Source organism: Lepidochelys kempii, chromosome 1, assembly GCF_965140265.1.
Source record: "Lepidochelys kempii isolate rLepKem1 chromosome 1, rLepKem1.hap2, whole genome shotgun sequence".
Taxonomy (NCBI): domain Eukaryota; kingdom Metazoa; phylum Chordata; order Testudines; family Cheloniidae; genus Lepidochelys; species Lepidochelys kempii.
The window spans coordinates 349,569,399-349,591,890 of record NC_133256.1 but is presented as its reverse complement, the minus strand read 5'-3'; the positions used below and the strand labels follow the sequence as shown (position 1 = coordinate 349,591,890).

Sequence of the window (22,492 nt, the reverse complement as noted above, 5' to 3'; positions counted from 1 at the left end):
GGTTGGACTAGATGACCTTCTGGGGTCCCTTCCAACCCTGATATTCTATGATTCCTACACCCCAAACTCCTCATCCTCAGCCCCACCCCAGAGCCTGCACCCCCAGCTGGAATCCTCACATCCCCCCCGCCCCATGCCCCAACCTCCGCCTTAGCCCTGATCCCCTTCCTGTACTCCAAACCAGTCAGCCCCAGCCCAGAGCCCCCTCTTGCATCCCAAATCCCTCATCCCCAACCCCACCCAAGAGTCTGAACCCCCAGCCGGAGCCCTCACCACCCTGCACCACAACCCCCTTCCCCAGCCTGGAGCCCTCATTTCTGGCCCCCTACAATCTACAACCCCAGGCCAGAGCTTGTACCCCACCCCGCACCCCAACCCCCTGTCTCAGCCCAGATCCCCCTCCCATGCTCCACCCCCCAGCCTGGTGCCCCCTCCTGCACCTTAAGCCCCTTATCCCTGGCCCCATCCCAGAACCCACACCTCCAGCCAGAGCCCTCACCCCCTCCTGCACCCCAGCCCCCTGAGCCAGCCCTGTGAAAATGAGCGAGTGAGGGTGGAGAGAGCGAGACACAGAGGGGATGGAGTGAGGGGGGCAGGGCAGGGGTGTTCAGTTTTGTAGCAGTAGAAAGTTGGCAACCCTACCCAATATCTGTTCCTAGTCTATTTCATCTGAAACTGTTGGCTCTCCAGGGAAGGGAAGAGGCTTATTCCAATGCACTTAGTAAAAGTCCACACCACCAGGAGCTGCCCCCGAACACATTAGCGGGGTTGGGGGTGTGCTAATGGGAGAATCCTCCCACTTGCAGCGAAGGCCCTGCAGCACCAGGACTGAGCCCTTGTGGCCAACCCCACCTAGAGAATCCATGCTGGGCTTGGCAAAGCAGGCTTTAACAGTCTCAGTTGGCTAGTTCTCCCCAAGCCCACACTCAAGAAACAACCCCCAGCATGTGTGCTAGATTGCTCATTCGCTGCAGCCAGACAAGTTCTCTTCTCTAGCTAGGAGGGACTGCAATGAGTGATGTCCAGGCTCCCCACAGAACTTGGCTGAGACATGTGTCTCCCTCGGCAGTTACACACAGGAGAAACAGTGCAGTCTCGTGGGGCTGAGGAAAGCTGGGCTCTGTTCCCAGCTCTGCCACTGCCCTGCTGGGTGACCATGGGTGAGTTACTTCCCCCCTCTCCCTGCCTTCGCTCCCCAGACCCATGTTATTCTGCGGTGATAGTCCCTGCTCCTAAGAGCGTACAGTTACTAAATATTTGCACAGGGCTGAGCACAACAGGCCCCGATCTCAGCAGGGGCCTCTCTATCCTATCCTAGATCAGTTCTTTTACCACACTCATCACCACAGTATCTAAGCACCATCCCTAGTCAAGCATTAAACAACATGACTCACATCTGCCACGCGTTTGTTCTTGGTGCCACCATAATCCAAATACTACAGCCTTCGCTGCGGTCTAATTGCAAGAGCAGTGCCATCACGCAGGATGGCTGTAGCAGAAGGGGAGAACCAACCAAAACGAACAGGTACCTTAATCACAGGCCAAAGCTTCCCAAGCAGATGTGAGAGGCAATGCAGTGGGAGGGCACTGGCAGCCACACTAACATTTAACACCCATGTTTCATCAGGAATATCCAGCAGAACACACACAGCTGGTGGGGAGAGCAAACGCAGCAGTTCGAGGGTTTTGCTCACTGAGCAGGGCCTGCTGGGAAGGACTGCTAACCTCATTATACTAAGAGCCCAGATTCCCCAGATTTTAGGTTTGTGCGGAGGCAGCATGATTAGCCCCAAGGTAAGGGAGCATCCAGGAGCAGTAACCCTGAGCCAGTAAGGTGAGCATGCCCCAAAGAGCGCAGGCCAGGCCGCCCTGTCCGAAGGATGACCAGGAAGCAAAGCTTGTTTGATACCAGAGGTCCCTGTATAGCTGGCATGAAGACCCACCTGTTGTTCTTGCCTGCCCCACTTGTTCAATCTCCCATTGGGTGCATGATGCAGTGCTACCTGGGGACTGGATTTCCGTGCAATAGCCAGACTGGAAGGGCATTTCCAGACTTCAAAGGGAGCTGCATCTAGTCCTGCTTGGACCCAGGGAGAAGGATCACCCAGGAATGACCCACAAATTCTGACTGATACATGTGATCTGCTGCTTAATCTACAGTTTAATTCTCAGTACAGAAAAAACCACAGGGGAAACCTGCCAACTGAGAAAGTAGGAGGAGCTAGGAGATAAGCACGCCCAGCTCCAGGCAATCAACTAGCATCTTACTCCTCATGCAGGGACAGGATTGGTAGAGCATCTAGACTAGGGCACTGCCTGACTGGATCCAGGACCTTAGAGTGCTGGAAATGTTAATATAATTTGTCTGCCCAGAGACCGTGCCTTCTCAGCTGGCTGTGCATTTGGGACAGCTTTCATCATTTTGGCTGCGTGGGATCCTCCAGCACCAACACAAACTTGACCTTCAGACCCAAGATTGCTGGTTTCGGTTATCTCCCTCCTCAACATAACTGTGCACCTGCCTGTGTGGTGTACTCAGAAGGCTCTTGTACCCACAACAAGCATAGCCCCCATTCAGCTGCAATCACAAGGGTTGCAAAAGAGCCAAAGAGGGGGACTTGCTCATCAGGTCGCAGGGGACCCTTTTGGGCACCATGGAACCTGGCTTGAAAAATTCATGACCTCTCCTACCAAGCTGGATGCCTAAGCCATCAGTTTCTGCAGGAACTAAGCTTTCATTCTAAGATACATTTTAGCCCATATGTTTGATCTGATGCAATGCTGCCTTATCTAGACTGCATGCACCTCTAGAGCCTGTCAGTCACTGCTCACTGCTTTGCCTAGGTGCTGGTCAGATTCACTGCCACTTTCTAGAACCCCATGGAACTCTGTACAAAACACATTCATGCAACATCAGGGGAGAACTAAATGCAGAAGAGTCAGGAGTGTCACCTTCCGGTAAATACCCACCGATGGGCAAGGGGTTTGTACTACATGTGCTGCAGACTCCATGACACTGAACTGCCTGGTTTGGGTGTAATTTCTCCACCATCATATTGCATTGACAATGTCCTGTGCTAGATAAAATGCATGGGAATCTCAAGCTGAGTAAGTTCTTAGGAGGTATATGTTCTCTAAACCACTAATCAGTTACTGGGACCAGTTATGAGTTGCGAATAGAGGGATCAAAGGAAACAGCCTGGTGTGTCTGATTCTCAGGAGCACTCTGATCTGCTGATGTATGTACAAGCAGTCTGGGAGCCAAATGCCCAAGAGATGTACTGAACATTAGGAAGGCAAAGCTGCCAGCACTCCTATAGGGGGAGAAGAGGAGTGATATCACCTCCCAAGAGCCCAGAGAGGACAGATCATAACTGGGCCAACAAGAGTGTGCGGGAATACAGATACCTAGCCAGGTGAGGTGATGGGAGCAGCCTTGCCTGGTAAGTCAGCTCTCTGGCTAGTAGATGGAGAATTTTTCAAGCCTATAGTTCAGAGAAAATTCCTTTGCCATGCAGGCACCAATAAACCAGATCCACTGAGCTCTACAGGAGAAGGTCCTGTTCTCCCAGCATGCCGGAGTACTGAGGACAGCTGCCATATTCAGATGAATTATAGCCCAAATATTCCAGTCACAGAACATCCAGTGCCCTGAACCAACATAAAAAGTGGATGCTTTTAACCTTGTTTTCAGACTGCTCTTTGCCTTTCCCCAATTGCCTTGAATACAAATGCAAAAAGCAAACTCCAGCCCAGCCTCCTGGCTAATGGGAGACTACAGTCACTCAGGCAGGCTGCCAGGAGAGCAGAGATCTAACCTAACAGGTGAGCTCTCCCCTCCCTCCAGGCCAGCTGGATGTACAGTGGCCTACAGAGCCATGTTCTTCCTACGGGATTGCTCCAAGTCTGTAAGAAGAAGGCTGTTTGGCAGCAAGCGGATCAGATTGAGCCCAGACAGGGAGCGGAGATATTCCCTGAAGGAGAATGCAAGCTCTCCAATGCTGGAGCACAGGCAGGCAGCGTGAACCATTCAGTGCCATAGTTAGGGTCCAGAGTCGGAGTGCATCTATGGTGCAAGACATGCAGAGAATGCAGTTGCTTGCATCGTTCAGCACACTCTCCTCTGGGCTGCGTCACACCCGGTAGAAAGAAGGAGGCAGCTATGGTGGGGCGGAATACTCCTGCCTCAAACAGGGACATATCCCCCTCCCCGCCCCCTGGGAATCACTCACCACAGCCAGAGCATACATCCATCAAATCCTGTGTCCCCACCCTCAGGCACTAGCCTTCCTCTGAAGCATGAGATGTGGGTAACCTCCAAAACCGCTCCAGTTCTACCCCTGGCCAGGATCCTGCTGAAACCAGCAAGGTCACCAGGACATCACCTGAAAGGGCTGCCATCCAAAAACAGGAATTTCCAGAGCCAACTTCAGTTTCTCCTCCCTGGAGTCCTCCAGGCGCTTATCCATCCACCCCCTATTCTGACCCACTCGAGCATGGGCACCGTCCTCTAGCCACAAATGACGATCCCTTCTCTCCCCCCTCAGTGGTGGGCATGACATGCCTCTGCAGCAAGTCCAGCCTTGGCAGTCGAGGGGCCCAGCTGGAGTCCTCAACTCACTCCCAACAATGCATGTTCCCATATTATACAAACGCTACCCAACACCCACTTGGCATGCTTAAACCACACCCCCACCTCCATCACCACTGCCAGGCCGGTAAGAAAAGCCATTTGGCCTCGGCTCTCTAGTAGCAGGGAGGAAAGCTTTCCCCACCCATAACTCCGGATGGGAGCCGGAGTAACAGCGACACAGCTGCAGATACGGTGCCACCCCCCCACACCCACACACTTCCCCAAGGCTCCTACAAGATTCTGTGGGGATACAAGAGTCCACTCCAGAATACGTCTAGAGCGTGTCTCTACCTGGATTATAAAAACCACCCCCTCTCCTGCACAGAAAAAGGGAGAGTAAGCCACACCACAGTTATAAATAAGGAAGAACCCAGCCTCCTAGGGGCAGTGCTCCCTCTAATTTTGCCCACGCATGTGTGGAATGAATTTTGTTGTGTGACACATCACCTCCATATTGGTATACAGAACAAAATTCATGTGGTGGGGGTGGGGCTGAGGGGTTTGGAGAGGGAGGGCTCAGGGCTGAGGATTGGGGTGGGAGGGTGAGGGTTCTGGCTGGGGGGTGCAGTTCTGGGGTGGGGCCAGGGATGAGGGGGTTGGGGTGCAGGCTGCTGGGGACTACAACAAGTAGAGAGGACTCCCCCCAGCAGCATCTGGGCTGGGGGGCAGGGAGGCTCCTCTCCCCCAGCCGCAGCAGGTCCATGCCGGGGCTGGGGCAGGGCACGTGGAGAGAGGCACCTCACCCCACCATGGCAGGTCCATGCTGGGGGAGAGGCATCTCTCCCCACCGCAGGGCTTAATAGGTAGCTGCATAGCCGTGCAGCTTAGAGGGAACTGGTCCTACAGGCATTTAGCTCCAAATACACGCTTGCCATGTGCCCCCACCCCACTCCTGCACAGTGATTTGAAACCAATGCACTAGTAAGGCTAGGTCTCTGCTACACTGACCGGACTGTCACGAGACTGGGGAAGTTTGTCCTGCAACCCAGGCAGGGTCAGAGATGTTTCAAGCGTGCTGCAGAACCATGCTGGTTCCTCACTCAAGTCCAAAGCTGCAACAGCTCAGAACTAATGGCAGAACATGGTTACACCCCCTCTACACTGCAAGATGAAGCCCTCGGCTGCAGCCAGGTCCCCCCATAGGGTGGTAGTTTCTACAACAGAGCTAGGTCAACAATTGCTTCCCACATGCTGTAATCTGAACACTCTCCACTCAGTGGTGCTAGGGGGAGAATTAAAATCAAGGTCCTGAGCATATGGCATTGACTGACTATTGGAGCTGTTAATTGTTACACATTTTTAGATTAATAAGCCACTCAAAGCAGGAATGTGCTGGGGGGATCCGCCAGTGAAAGGGGGAGAGAGGAAAAACAGAAAGGCCCACAAGGCCAAGGAAGAAAGACCCTCCCTCTCTCGCATACATTGTTAGGAAACGTTGTCCGCTCCATAAATTACAGTAACAAGAACAATCTGACCAGCATGGACAGCAAATAAAAGGCTTTCCAGGGTTCTGGTCTAGTTACTCTCAACACAATTCTCCTCAAGGCTGTGACCAGCCCATTTATCACACTGTCTCTCCAGGGTAAATTAGCGCTGGAGAACTAAATTTGGCCCCATCAGCCCAGTCAGGGATTAGCTGAGATTCCAGGGGTTGTACATTTCCCATTTTCGAAAGGTTATTAGCTAGCTACCATGGTGATGGATGCTATTAAAAGCCACAATGCCCAAATCATGTTTCAAGCTGGACAAGCACTTCCTGCTTCCATAAAATTCCCATTGTGGCTTAAATTGGAGACAAAATTCCTTACTTCCTAACCTAAAGAGAGGTGAAGGGTTGCTGTGCTCTGTTAAACAGCTCATGTGCTCCACCCCAGACATGATTGCAATGATCCTTGTGTATCCCTTTGCTAAGGGCTTTTGGGATCTAGCAGGAGAAAAAGTGATGCAATGTAATGGGTTTACTGGGAACCGAATCCACATTCCACTCTGACTGAGGGCTCGGTTCAGCTTTTAACATTATACACAAGGTACCAGGAAAACTGTAGCATGTTTCCCTGCACTGCAGAATGCTGCCTCCTGTGTTCAGGAGCAGATCATTGTGCCCAGCTGAACAGCAGATCGATGGTACACACCAGATCACTGATCCCAAACATTCCTACCTGGAGATCATTTGTATTGCACATGGCACCAGGCATCGCTACATGCCATTTGTTATTCGCCATACAGCAGATCATACAAATGAAATACATTCACAATACAAACTACTGGAAAATGAGTTTCACTTTAAGCCTGAAAGTAAATGATACATCCAGAGCAATCCTGCTACAAAGACCTCAGTGCTCAACAATTCAAGACTCAGGTTTCATAGTTGTAGTTACCCTTAATCTTCACTTTACAGGGCACAAGAAAACTCAGATGCTGTTAACTGTTTTATCCAATTAACAACACCTAAGTGTCCTGGAAAATTATTAGGGTTCTCTGATGAGGGGAAGAGGCAGCTGCTGTTAGCAGGTGTAACCTTGAATCTGGTGGTTTGGGGGATTTCAGTAAGAGGTCCAGATTGCACAGCCCCCCAAAAGCTGGCATATCTGATGATAGGAGGCTCACTCCAGCACAATCTAAGGGCAGCCAGAGAAGCAGCTCCAGCTGTCAGTGTCAGTGTTGCCAGACTCCCCCTGCTGTGATATTGGTCCCTTGGAATGGTCAGCAGCTGCTGTCAATTTAAAACAGCTTTTAGGCTGCTCTAAACTTACACTAGGGACCAGCCCAGGGTGAGCTTTTGATCCCACCCTGTGCATTCCTTCATTACAGCCAGGGACCTCACCCAGAGATTTTATGGGATTGGTGCAAATTGGACCCAACAGCTCAGACTACAGAGTCTCTGCTAGGGCAGCAGTTCAGCTCTTTTCATCAGCACTGGAGATAGCAAGGTTTGTCTTTTCACACAGCATGCAATAAAATCCATACAACTGCCCCACACCCGCCAGTTACCCTTACACTCAGCACTCACCCTTCTGACTTTATAACCCAGGCATGAAGTCCAACTATCAGTCAGGCAAAGAGCTGAAACGTTCAGCAGGCTCAGAATGCCAAGAGCACCATGAGAAAGAAAGCCATGAAAGATATGGGCACAAAGGGGTATATGGAGATGGGAGGGGAAGCCAGCAAAGAGGCAAAAGGAAATCCATATTGTAAAACAAGTCAAATGGTAGTTAATTTGCACCTCAGACAGGACCCTCATTTTGAGCCAGACTGTGGGTAGTTACAGCTGCTGTGTAAACACGGAAAACATGGCAACTGGAGACACCTCTGCCTTCCCATGGTGTTCATTTGTAAATGCACTATAATTCCTACTGCCTTTCTATATATTTCTATGTACAGAGCTTTAAAGACAAATTCCTGCCCCAAGTTGCTGATTTCACACATTTAGTGAGTTCAGCACCAGAAGGCTAGCCAGAATTTGCATATAATTGTTTTCAAGCTCCCAGATGGCCTCTCCCAGGGGAACTGCCACTTAACCTGTTGCTAGAAATTAGTAGCTGTCAGTTTGCCCTGACTGTTCATGTCTGCACATATAGCAAAAAGCGAAACCTGATTAGGTGGCTAGAAGTTGCTGAGATGCATCACTTAGTACATGCTTGGACCTGTTAGAATTGACTATGTGCTTGGCAAGAAAGCAAGCCATGCACCACCTTGGCCATTTGGCTTCTCTTTCAGCACCGGATTGAAAGAGCAGCCAGAACTCAGCCATTTTCCAATGGATTGCAACATCCAGGACACAGTACTGGAATTACTGAGCAGAACAGGAGCAATCAAAGTCCTGAAAAGACCACTCGACCGACAGGCTTGCCCTTCCCTAGGTGGAATCAGGACCAAGAATCCTCAGTTCAAACCAAGTATTCCAAGATGGAACCACTGACTTGTCTTTGGCAAGTCACCTCAACATTGCAAACATGCAAGAGATTTTATAAGGGCCAGGGATGAATCAGCAGGCTGTTTCCAGCTGCATCACCTGTCATTTATGCAAAAAAGGCAACAAGAAACCAACCACCAATCCTATCTGATCAGCAATGAATCATTAGATTTGGGCTATAAAACACAAGCCTCAAGCAACATTGTGCAGGATACAGACTCCAGTATCAGACAGTGCTTTAGCACATCAGCCAGCAACTCAGTGGTTTGAGCATTGCCCTGCTAAACCTAGGGTTATGAGTTCAATCCTTGAGGGGGCCATTTAGGGATCTGGGGCAAAAATTGGGGATTGGTCCTGCTTTGAGCAGGGGGTTGGACTAGATGACCTCCTGAGGTCCCTTCCAACCCACATATTCTGTGATCACTACTGGAACTCCATGAGGGTAATTACTCCCGTCAGGTTACAGCTTCACACTGGGGGTTGGACTAAACTCAGGTTCCTTCCAGCTCTACACCAGACAGTGTCTGGGCACATAGTAATGATCCAACCACATCCCCCACATACCAGGAATCTGTGTCTACCTGTACTGACCTGTGACAGCTGACCTCCAACAGCCACTAACAGGGAAGGTGACCCCTGAGGAACCCATCTGGGATGCTCCTAGGTGAGAAGTGTTAGAGATGGAAGCTCATCAACATGAGCCAAGGCAACTCCCTCCATGAGCCCAGCTCCCAGGTCCCTCACCTCAAGGGAAGACCTGCCCTGGAATCCAGCCCTCCTTGCCCCAGGCAGCTCCTTAGAGAGAAAGCCCCAGGGAATGATTGCAAGAAGAGACCCATCAAGACTCAAGGGGCTGTGGCAGAGGGGAGAACGTCCAAAGGTGACACGCAGGCTCGGACTAAGATAGAATGTGACTGAATTCAATAGAGTTCCTTCCAGAGGCTCAGGGAACAGAAGTTTTCAGGCAGCAAGACAACATGGTAAAACAGAAGCACAGGAGAAAGGTCAGAAAACACCCCTGCAGTTCAGAACAAGACGCCAACTAGCTAAAGCGACTGATCACTGCAATGCGACAAGCTAGCCTAGTCACCCCCTCACCTTCCTCATATGGTTTGATTAGCATCATTAGGCTTCTGAGTTACCAATCAAGGTGAAAGGGGCAGTTCGGGCCCAGCTATTGTTTCAGACTGTGGGCACCATCAGTTACACCCCAATCACATTCATAACGTTTTCACTGCAGCCAGAAGTGCCAGGGTTTTACTCTTTAAAAAAGAAAGCAGCTTCCAAGGCAAGGTACGACAGCCTGCCTCCATCCAACTCAGCAGGATGCTCTGCAAGCACTGGAGTTGCTCTGAGATCAGGTCATTTTCTCAAGGAAGCATTGTTACCCACACACTCTAGGGCACCCCACCTTTAACCGGGTTACACCTTGAGACCCCAGGAACTGGATAATTTAGGCACCCCAACCCTTTCCCAGGATTCTGGGTGAAAAGCACCTACCCTTACTCAGTTCCTAGGGCTCAGGGCATAATCTTCTGCAGGTTTGTAGGGCCTTTTACCAGTAAGAGCCTTACACAGTAATACCCTTAACTTCTATTTATTAACAGTTACCAAAACAAAATACACACACGAAGCAAGCATACACTGTGCACCACTCCCCATAAGGCAGACAAGCTTTTCTTGGTGGCCAGTCAAGATTAGATTGTCCATGGCTAAAGTATTCTGCACCGTGTGGTTGGCATGGTGTTGAGGTCTGGCAGCTCTGATCTTGGGGCTATGTCCTGGAGTTGGTTCCAAAGAACTTCCTTTTGGACCCCAGTTTATACAGTGAGTCCTGCTTAGCTGTACCATAACCAATCACTGTAAACTAAAGAACCGTATTCTTCACCAATCCTAGCCCATTACAAAATAATTCTTTAACCAATCAGACCCCGGTACCTTAGCTGATTTAAATCTTGCAAGATTAGTTATGAAACAGACAAACAATCATAGAACCAGAGACCCTCCAGATAAACAATAGAGAAGTGAGGACCATAAAGACAAAATAAAGTGGGGATTTCACAATCACAACTGTTGATATGGTTCCTTGCCAGACAGAATGCCAAACAAGTTTTCTTTAAACATCTTAAGATCTGCTTCTTTGCCTGGTGGGGGTGGGTACTGTTTGGAGAGGAGCACCTCCTTAACAGCCCAATAATACGTTGTTTTGATATAATTTAGCAGGAATGTGAGGTTGTGACTTCTACCTAGCTCACGGCTGCTGTCTTTCCATCTGGCTACTGTTCATTGCAGAAAAAGGCCTCAGACTTCACAGCACAGTGCAGTGGGCTTGCAGTCAGGTGGACACGAGCGCTGTTCCTAGCTGTGCCCAGACTCTCTTTGTTACCTGGGGTAAGACACTTCACTTCCGGGGCTCAGTTTCCCCATCTGCAAAGGGGACATGTTGACTCTCCTTTGTAAAGTGCTTTGCAATCACTGCATGAGACATGCGGAGCATTATTACTGTGCGTTTTTATTGGGCCTGAGATTCCCATCACAAAAAATGCACAAAGCTGAGATTCTAGTCATCATTCCCACAGCAGCCGTCCACAATCAACCTGACTGCAGTCTCTCAAACAGATTACCTTTGCTTAGTTCCTCAACACACGCTTCTTTGCATCCTCTATTAGCTTCTGAACGTCCTCATTCAACCACAGAACCTTGTGCACTCTTGGCACCCCACACACATGGCAGATCGTATCCCACACCCTCTGTGTAGCTTCAGCCCACCCATTGCTCTGCCAGCACCTTCCTCCTTCAGGAATTGGTTCTCAGGAAGCATCTCAAACTCATTTTTCTCAGTTTGTCCCGCTTAAAAAAAAGTGCTGTGATTTCCATGATGTTTCAGAGTAAGACCAGGTTCTCCCCCATTGAAAGTCTAGGATCAGAGAGATCAAAGGGGGCAAGCCACAGAACAGCTCAGGTAGAGGAAGGCATGAAACAGGTAGGCCAGGCAGCATCCCTGGAAACAGTGGCTTCAAATAGGGATTTGGAGGCCAGAGGATGCTCAAAGAAGGAGATTGTCCCAAGGATAGGGCCAGGCTACAGTACAGTCAGTCTTTGGAAGTATAAGGCTACCTGCCCATCATCCTGACACGTCAAACTGAGTGAATGGCAGTTCACAATTCCTCTGACAGCATGTGGGACAGCTGCCCTACCTATAGTCCCCCCAACCTCTTGGGGATCTGTGCTCCCCCAGTCACCCCAACTACCTCAGGTGTCTTGGGAATACCTACTACGTCCTCAGGATCTGACTCCAGTGATGGAAGGAGACATCTCGGGCTCTATCTACACAAACCCATGCCTGCAAAAGAGGGACCCTTCACCTATCTGCTCCTTCCAATGATCTTCTAGGTTCTCGTCACTGCAATAGTGCTGCTGCCTTCTCTGGGTTCAGTAGCTAACTTCTACTTGCTCTATTATCTGTAGCGCTCCGCTCCAAAGACGCGAACAAGCCCTTGCACAGAACAGGGCTTGCTAAGTGCTGTACATACAGCTGCTTATTCTTCCCCATCTGCAGCTTCTCACAGGTCTGTATCTCTCCTGAGACTCACGTTCCCTCCTCCCACAGCAACTGGCTAGCAGCTGAATTACACCAGCATGACCCACCCCAATATGCTCTAGCCAGGTACTCACATGGCCCTAACCACCATAATATCTGAGCCAGCAGTGTGCAGGGGTGATTGCTATGTACCCTGTGCTCTCAGACCTGCTATTTCCATATACAGCCGGGGGGAGAGGGGTCCTCCCAAGGGAAGATTCATATAATCAGTTTCATTCACTTTGCACCTACTTATTTCACCTGCTTCTCCCTCCTGCCCTGCCAACTTCAGCCCTCCCATACCCCAGCCCCCATTCCTTTACCCTTCACCAAGAGAGGTTGCACCCATCCAGGTAATACCACAGTAGCATTGCACCTCTTCAAGCAAGCATCCACAGAACCAGCTTTCTGCCCATTAATTGTGGCAGGATGAACAGTGCCCATCTCCCCTCATTTCAGCACAGCAGGGAGGAAAGTTCCCAATGCTAATGCCTTGGGTCTCGGCTGGAAACAATTCTCCAGAAGGAAATTAAATTTCAGCAGCTGCTGCTTAAGAACTGATCTAACAGGGTGAAAAATCTGATTACAGGACCCAAGGGATTGGCAGCGTGGAGATAGTAGCAGCCAGTGCCCATTTTACTCACTGCCTACAATGGGCCAGACAAACTGCAACCTACCTCAGCTACCACGCAAAGACATGACCACAGAGACTGCAGGGGTTGGAAGGTGATGATCCAGCTTGATCTGAGCAGGATGGAAACGAGAGCACTGGATGACAGGACATGCAGGTCTGATTCATGGGCAGCACCCAAACCATCTCCAACCTAGAACTCTTCCGATTAAGCTTGCTCCATTGCCATCAAGTGAAGTTTGGGATTCCCGATTGTTAAAGGCAGCATTGGGGCTTCAAAACCTTACTGCAGCTAGTAGATGCAGCCCATGACCAACTGCAAGCTACTCTGAGCTTGAATCAACCACCAACTCCCACACATTAAAATGAGCTGCCATTTGGCCTATGACTGCAGCATGGACTGCATTTAACATGTATGTAATTATCCAGCCAGCTGGGAGAGCCAGGTTACCTAAGCCACAGAAAGGAACAGCCTGTGCAGTGCACTCAGGGCAAAAAGACCCTGTTTGAGACATTTAAGCTTCTCTTCCTCTTTGTGCAGGGGCTCGGGGGCCCATTTCTCAGCTCCCCAAACACCACAGGCTTCCCCACATCTGTACGAAAATACACCCAAAAGGTGCAAAAACAAAATTAAGAGGGGTGCCAGAACATCTGTAAAGAAAAAACTAAGTCAGCGAGTTGGAAGTGTGACCTTTAGTGGAGAAATAATGCCCGAAGTCACCTACCTGAGGGTCATTCCCACTAGGACTATGCCAGCCTGGACTCAGTTACATTGTAAGAGTGCCAACAATGTGCTAGGTATTTTCCTAACACAAGGAGGACACATTCCCTACCCTGAAGGCACTACAATGAGAAAGGCAAAAACAGGAAGAGTATACCACACACAAGCAGAGCAACAGCTTTCGGGGGGACTGCATAAGCTATCCCCCCACTGCCCTCCTACGTAGAAATTACTCCCTGGGTAATTTCTTGCAGACTTCATATGAACTTAAGAACAGCCACACTGCGTCAGACCAATGGTCCATCGAGCTCAGTATCTGGTCTTCTGACAATGGCCAGCGCCAGGTGCTTCAGAGGGAACAGAACACAGCAACTTATCGACCGATCCATCCCATTGTCCCATTCCAACCTTACAGCAATCGTGGCTCTAGAGGGTGTCCCATGCACAATGGATGGCACAGAAAACAGACACTGCTATGGAAGAGGTGGACAGATGAGTCAACAAGGCTAGCACTGCTGTGGAGGGATAAGGATGATAAACACGGTCCACTAAGGAGAGTCAGAAACATGAAGGGCCTTGAAGGCAAGAACAAGAAACTTGAGCTTGATGCGGTGGAAAGGGGACCAGTGGAGGGATTCACTGCTGGGGAGCGAACAGGGTAATATGGTCAGGCAGGTGAGTTTGTGTGAACCAAAGAGAGTCAAGGCAGCCAGAGAGGAGGCTGCAGTAGAAATGATCTTGAAGGGGAAGAGGTGGTGGCCAGGCAGGGGATTAAACAGCAATAAGTCACCAGGGCCTGCTTCGAGCAGGGGGTTGGACTAGATGACCTTCTGGGGTCCCTTCCAACCCTGATATTCTATGATTCTATGATATTCTATGATTGGTGAGCTGACCCAGCACTGAAGGCTGAATGAGGAGTCCAGAGGTCAAATGGGTCATCAGAAAGGGAATTATCGAAGAGGAGAGTGGGATTTTGCGAAGAGGAAGGGAGGGGTCAAGTCAGAGGAAGGTGACTGGATGGGGACCTGCAGGTGACAGCTACATGTAGAGAAGAGGACAACTACCATTCCAATGAAGCAGGAAGGCTTAGAAACAGCCGCAGGAGGGATTCCCATCCCACCATCATCCTCACAGTCTCAAAGAGGGAGGCGACAACTTTGAGGAACTGTCCCAAACTGAGGCATCAAGAGGAGGTGGATTTGGAACAAATTGATAAATTAAACAGCAATAAGTCACCAGGGCCAGATGAGATTCACCCAAGTGCTGAAGGAATTCAAATATGAAATTGCAAAATTACTAACTGTAGTATGGAATCTATCACTTAAATCAGCTTCTGTACCAGATGACTAGAGGATAGCTAATGTAAAGCCAATTTTAGAAAGGCTCCAGTGGTGATCTTGGCAATTACAGGCCGGTAAGCCTGACTTCAGTACCAGTCAAACTGGTTGAAACTATAGAAAAGAACAGAATTATCAGACACAGATTAACATGATTTGTCAGGGGAAGAATCAACATGTCTTTTGTAAACGAAAATCATGTCTCACCCAATCTATCAGAATTCTTTGAGGGGGTCAACACACACACACAAAGGTGATCCAGTGGATATACCACACTTGGACTTTCAAAGAGCCTTTGACAAGATCCCTCAACAAAGGCTCTTAAGCAAAGTAAGCACTCATGGAATAAGAGGGAAGGTCTTCCCATGGATCAGTAGCTGGTTAAAATATAGGAAACAAAGGGCATGAATAAATGGTCAGTTTTCAAAATAGAGAGAGGTAAACAGTGGGGTTCCCGAAAAATCTATACTGGGACCAGTGCTGTTCAACATATTCTGAAAAAAGAGGTAAACAGTGAGGTGGTAAAATTTGCAGATGATACAAAACTACTCAAGATAGTTAAGTCCAAAGCAATCTCACAGAACTGGATGACTGGGCAGCAAACTGGCAGATGAAATTCAGTGCTGATAAATGCAAAGTAATGCATATTGGAAAACATAATTGGAAGTATTTCTTCACACAATGCAGTCTCAACCTGTGGAACTATTTGCCAGAGAATGTTGTGAAGGCCCAATCTATAACTGGGTTCACAAGAAGAACTAGATAAATTCATAAAGGAAAGGTCAAGTAACCAAGATAGTCAGGGATACAACCCCATGCTCTGAGTGTCCCTAAGCCTCTGTCTGTCAGAAGCTGGGACTGGACAACGGGATGGATCACTCGATAATTGCCCAGTTCTGTTCATTCCCTCTGAAGCACCTGGGATTGACCACTGTCAGAAGACAGGACACTGGGCTAGATGGACCATTGGTCTGACCCAGTATGGCTGTTATGTTCTTAAGGAGAGGCTACCCAGGAAATGGTGCCATACACACCCTGCTCCCAGCTGATGAGCAAGGTGCAAGGTAACGGGTGGGTGAACAAAATACACAGCATCACCCCATCTTCCATCCAATCCCCATCAAATCACCTCAGGATGGACGCACTTAACTCCCCACCCTTGTCCCCATTTGTCTCCCACAAGGGTCTGGCTCTCACCCTTCCCAGCAGTTCACCCCATAGGAGTGACCAGACAGCACATGTGAAAAATCGGGATGGGGTGGGGGGTAATGGGAGCCTATTTAAGAAAAAGCCCCAAAAATCGGGACTGTCCCTATAAAATCGGGACATCTGGTCACCCTATCACCCCCACACAGGCAGCAGCATGCAGAGCTGCTGGATTCAGGACTCCCTGGGTCTATTCCCAGTTCCACCCACTTGCTGCCTAACCTTAAGCTGGTCCACAGCACCTCAGAGGGCAGTGTCATGAGGTTTGTGTGTAAAGTACCTTGAGCATACCTGGTGGAAGATACTATAAGGGGTATGAAATACAGGCTCATCACCAAAGGGAAGCTTCGAACCGGCCCAGGGAACAGTCCTTCCCCAATTGCCACCAGGTACTCTTACATCTAGGCTGCATTTGCCAGATGCGAATTCCTTCGCTGTAAGAAAGTTTGACACTGCAACAGATTTACACTGTAGCATGAACAGGGAAGTGATTCATTGATTTTTAGAATGAGAAAGGGAGCAAAACTTAACTGGCTTTGCTTCAAACCAGTGCCATTCTCCGGCAGCCATCACACAGCCTGCAACGACTTCACTTTACTATTTCCAGTGCACTTCCAGGAGGACAAGGGAGGTCAGTTTTACCATTTTACAAGTTATCAATGCATTCCAGGGTGCACAGCTGCTGTGAAAGTCATTCAGGTGGCTTGAACCCCTGGGTCTCACCCCTCAACTCCTAGATCACACAGTTATACCCTCACATCAGGGAATGTGGATTACTTGAAGAGAAGAGATAAAAATTTCAATAAAATAGGTGCATAAGCTGCCAAAAGTGCTCCCTAGATCTCTATTCCTCAAAGTGAAGTTCCCAGCTCAAACATGAATTCCCCGAAGCAAAGGTTCTGAACAATAGGAATCAGCCAGAGAGAAAAGTCTAAGGCTGCAAGAGATGCTGGTGAAATCTCTCTTGGATACTTATCTTACCCCCCCATCACTGTAGTATCTAAGTTCTGCAATCTTTGATGCAGTTATCCTCCACCCTTCTGTGAAGCAGAGCAATACTAGTATCCCCACTGGACATCTATGGAACTGAGAGAGAGTAAGTGAATTGCTCTGGGGCATAGAGGAGGTCTGTGGCAAAGCAGATACTGAACTCAGGTCTCCCACAGCCCAAACTAGCACTCTAACCCCTGGACCATAGCCATCTAAAAAAAATTATATATAAACACACACACAAGTTTTTACTACCCTAAATGCTGTTTAGCAAGCATTAGAAAATGCTTTGCATAATTGCAATTTGAAGAAAACTTCCAACTCAGCTGAGAAACAGCAGTTTAGCAAACTAAATCTAACTGAAAATTAAGCCAAATTCCCATAAAACTCCATCTGTAGCTCATGCTCACGCCCTGCTATTCTGCAACATTGTCTGTTTTAAGAAAGCATATGCCAGTCTCACTTGCTCTCCAAAGGAAGTGGCAGAAGAAACAAGCTTTGTACTTCTGACAACTACATTCACTTGTTCATGAAGCTCAGACATTTCAAATTTAACCTTCAGTAATGCACAGAGTTTCTCACAAGTGTTCAGCACACACCAGTTAACGCTCCCAAAATCAGAGTCATGCCTGGATATAAACAGAAAGGTCAAAGAACTTTGTTTATAGGATTTGTTGCACTGGCTCAGGAGCCCAGACCTAAGTTTTCATATCTGGAAGCCTAAAGTTAGGGAACTTTAAACCTGCACCGAGGGACCTAAATAAAAATTACCTGATTTCCAACAAGCAGGACGCCTACAGTTCCCATTAACTTCAATGAGACACATAGGTGTTCAGTACTCCTAAAAAAATCAAGGTATTTTTAACTGAAGGCCAAACCCTGAATTACGAGCCTAACTTTAGACATGATTAGACGTGAACGAGCCTCAAACAGCGACCTAAGTCTGCTACTCCACAAAACAACAAAAACCTGAGTGCACCCAACTGTACCATTCTGCAGATGGAAGAGTTCCTTCCTGACCCCTCCATACAATCAATTTGTACCCTGAAGCACGACACTTGATTTCCCCTTTAATCACAGCCTGCAAAGCTACAATTGTTAGGCCATAACATTATCCAGTCACTGCACTCCTCTCGATAACCTCCTGAGGCGATGGATGCCACAAGGATGACTATTCTCCATAAAGTAGCATTTATTTCTATTGGGTCTAAATTCACTGCCCTTCAATTTCCATCAAGTGACCTCCTGCAAAAAGTGCTGCTGGCCCCAGAGTGAAATTTAGAGTTTTAGTCTCATGTGCCCTGAGAGCAAAACTGCTGCAGAGGCTCCTTTAACCTGCTCAAGCACCTTATCTTGGGGGAAGGGAACAGAAGATAACAGGAAAGGGACAAAACATCCAAAGAGGAAGAAATGCTGGAAGGAAATAAAAGCACATGCTTCAATTTGGGGTGGAGACTAGATGAGTTTCCTCTGCCTGCTAATCTAGCAGGGATAGTAAGTAACAGCATCAGTAGCCCCCCTCCCTGCCTTCAAAATTTGGAATCCCTATTCTGTGGGACATTCAATACAGCTAAAGGACTGTTCTAAATACATACTCACTCCTAATCCACATCTGGTTTAGGAATGGTGCACCTTTTACTCTGTTTGCACAGCACTCCCTCCTGACTGACCTCTTACCATCAATCACCTATCCGTTTGCCAACTGTATTTCATAGACTTTGTATATTACAGTAGAACTAGAGACCTCAGTGCACTGGGTACTGTATATACCCTTTTAACATTAGGGATGTGCTTGTTTTCCACACAGACTACTCAGCTGATTTGTGTGAAAACTTATCTTGGGGCACAGACTAAGCCTGAAAAATCTCAGCCCAAGAGAGTAGAGAAGGGTCTAAACACAGACCTAGGGCCAACCCTAAATCTGACACCATTCAGTCTGGCAGAGGAACCAGGAAGTCTGATGCTCACATTCCCTGGGATCTCTAGCAGCAGCCTAGCAACTCAAAGCTGGTTAAAACTCTAGTTACATTTTTAAACCTACTATGTACGTCCCCTCTGGGGAGCTTGTGAAAGAGATAAACAAGGAGTAAACCTTTCCAGTTTCAGCCCTATGGGGCACACTGAAAGCTCTGAAAAGTCAGTGGGTTAACCCCTCTGGTGGGTAAAAAGCCCACATGAGCTGTGGTGAGCAAGATGAGGGTCCCTTCTTGGAGGAAGGCTGAGGGGGGCAACAACTTCTGAACCACTCTGCAAGCAGAGATATGAACACCCCCCCCCCGGCTCCCCAGAGCACCCCTGTGCTGCGGCCTTCCCTAGAAGACCGGTCCCTTCAGAGCGCAGCACGGCATGGGTCAGGGCCAATGCCCAGATCCCGCTAAGATTCTGTGCTGCACAACCGTTGAAACTGTGCTAGCAATTCTTGCATCACCTGCACAGATCCAGCACTGCTTCCCAGGCCAGCGTGAACTGGCTTCTTTCTTCTGAAGATGTTCAAAGTGGTGAGAAGGACAAACGAGGAGAGAGTGAGGCATGACCACTGTAAAAACTCCCTGCCTCCATAGGTTTGGGCATGGCCCCCTGACTGGCTAGTAACAGTCTGACTTTAGGACAGGTGCTAGCACCTGTTAACAGGGCCTGTATGGAAACAGCCCACCAGCCCCAGCTCCCCACACACACCCCAGCCCAACCAGAAAAACAAGTCTCAGTTTCCACCAATCCCCTCATTCTCCCCCCACCCAAATAACTGGGCTGTGTGTCTTGGGCTCTCTCCTCTCCCACAGACCGGGTTCCCATCTGAAAAACCTAGCCTCCCCACGGGCTCCCATCAGTCCAGACAATAGCAAAGGATTAGACTTTGTGGTAGCTTCCAGAGTGGGGCTTGCTGCAAACACCACTGGCTGGGGCCAACACAGATGGAAGTGGAGGGCAATACACCAACCCCAAGCCCAATCTCTCCCACCAGCACACAGATCAATTCCAAAACAGAACACACACTGCACTCCCACCTCCTTAACGCTCTTAGCCCCCCAGACAAACAATGCAGACACCCCCACACCAAGCTGCGTATGTTCATGTCCCTCTCCCACCATTCTGCACCCAGTTTGTGGCTCACCCCAAGCAGGCTCCCGCCAGACTCACCTAGGAGCGAGTTTTTTATACAGCTACTGAAAACTTTGCTGCCCTGGAACCACTTGTGCGAAGCCAATGGAAAACCTGCCCTGGACATAAGGGCCTGCCAATCCATCAGGGTAAAGTACATACCCACCAATCCTCAGGTTCAGGCCCCTCCCCGCAGGTTCAGGGCATGCCCTCTCCACCCCCAGGAGGAACACATGCCCATCCACAGGACAAGAGCAATCCCTGAGCAGCTTCCAGGTCTCCAGCCTTGTGGGAGGGCAGAGAACATGCCCCAGCCCCCAGAAGACTGGAGGACATGTCCAGCCGCACCGTAGGAAGGCCTCCTGGCCCGCAGGAAAGCCACCGCCGTGGACAAGTCTCAGGCCCAACTGGACACAAGGCAGGACGTTACCAGCCCCCTACCTGGCACCCCTCTGCCCTGCGACCTCGGCCCAGGATGAGCTGCCGGGGTCTGGCCCGGGACCAGACCCACCGGGAGCCCTGCCCCCAGGAGCACATGGCTCACGCAGGGACAGTCGGCAGCGGCCAGGCCCGGCAGCGGCCGAGCAGCCTCCAGCCGCCTCCACCGTGAGGAGCGGCGGGGTCTCGGCTGCAGTGCGGGGAAGCAGGGGGCGGCCCGAGCAAGGGCGGCCCGGCAGGACAGGGCACAGGCCCGGGGGGGGGTCCCACGGCGGGGCACAGGCCCGGAGAGGGGGCAGATGGGGGGCAGGGGCAACACTGGCGGGGGGGCAGACGAGGGGGGGTCTGTCACGGCGGGGCACAGGCCTGGGGGGGCAGACGGGGGGGCAGGGGGCGAGGAGCCGGGGCAGACGGCGGGGCACAGGCCCGGGGGGAGCAGAGGCAACACGGGTGGGGGGCGGGGCGGCAGACGGGGGGGGTCCTGTCACAGCGGGGCACAGGCCTGGGGGGGCAGATGAGGGGGGGTCCTGTCACGGCGGGACACAGGCCTGGGGGGGCAGATGAGGGGGGGTCCTGTCACGGCGGGGCACAGGCCTGGGGGGGGGCAGATGAGGGGGGGTCCTGTCACGGCGGGGCACAGGCCCGGGGGGGAGCAGACGGGGGGGCAGGGGGCGAGGAGCCGGGGCAGACGGTGGGGCACAGGCCCGGGGGGGAGCAGACGGGGCAGACGGTGGGGCACAGGCCCGGGGGGGGGGAGCAGACGGGGGGGCAGGGGGCGAGGAGCCGGGGCAGACGGTGGGGCACAGGCCCGGGGGGGGGAGCAGACGGGGGGGCAGGGGGCGAGGAGCCGGGGCAGACGGTGGGGCACAGGCCCGGGGGGGGCAGAGGCAACACGGGCGGGGCGGCAGACGGGGGGGTCCTGTCACGGTGGGGCACAGCCCCGGGGGGGCAGATGAGGGGGGGGGTCCCGTCACGGCGGGGCACAGCCCCGGGGGCAGACCGGGGGGGCCGGGTCAGCACCAGCGGGGCACAGGACCGGGGGCGCAGCCGGGGGGGGGTCCCACGGCGGTTCCGGGGCAGGACCGGCGGGGGGCGGCGCGGGGGGGCAGACCGGGGGGGGTTCCCCGGCGGGGCCGGAGGGCTGCAGAGGCCCCGGGACAGAGACCCCAGACCCGGCCCCGGGGAACGCGGGAGGTCCCGGCTCTCACCATCTTGACGATGCCGCGCTGCAGCGCGAGGGGCGCGGCGGGGCCGCTCTGGCCGGGGGCGGCGGAGGCCATGGCGGGCCGGGCCGGGCGGGTCGGGCGCGCTGAGGTGAGGGGAGCGCGGAGCGGACGCAGCCGACTCAACCGGCGGTAACGTGTGGGGGGGAGGGGCGCCCAGCGCCGCCGGTATTTATCCCTTCCGCCACCCGGCGCAGGCGCGCTGAGCGCGGGAGTCCCTCGGCCGACCAATCAACGACCCGTCCGCCAGGCCACGCCCCTTTCTGCCAGGCCAATCAGCGCGCGGGGCCTCAACATGGGCCCGATAGACCGCATTCACAATGACGTCACCGGGGGCGAGGGCGGGGCTTCCGGGGCACGCGGGGCAGGGACACGTCGGCAAAGGCTCGGCTGCCCTGGCCCCACGTGTGGCTGTGCCCCGCCCCTCAGCCCGGCCGGAGCGCTCAGCCCGGCCCCCTGATTTCTCCGCCCCTGGACGGGGGGACCCCAGAGGGACCCCCCCGCACCTGGCCCCCACCGCTCAGCCCCCGGGACAGGGGGACCCCAGAGTGACCCCCACCCACACCTGGCCCCCACCCCACCGCTCAGCCCCCGGGATGGGGGGACCCCAGAGTGACCCCCACCCACACCTGGCCCCCACCCCACCGCTCAGCCCCCGGGATGGGGGGACCCCAGAGTGACCCCCCCCGCACCTGGCCCCCATCGCTCAGCCCCCGGGACA

General features: G+C 51.7%; 1 protein-coding gene across 1 annotated transcript in view; it reads right to left on the bottom strand.

Moving 5' to 3' along the window:
• The window catches only part of SND1 (staphylococcal nuclease and tudor domain containing 1), a 505,775-nt gene extending 483,827 nt beyond the window's left edge, over positions 1–21,948 (bottom strand). The window contains exon 1 of the mRNA XM_073329019.1: positions 21,757–21,948. Coding sequence (XP_073185120.1) covers positions 21,757–21,828 — 72 coding nt within the window. The 5' untranslated portion in view covers positions 21,829–21,948. The remainder of the gene's footprint in view (positions 1–21,756) is intronic.
• Positions 21,949–22,492: the final 544 nt, after the last annotated feature.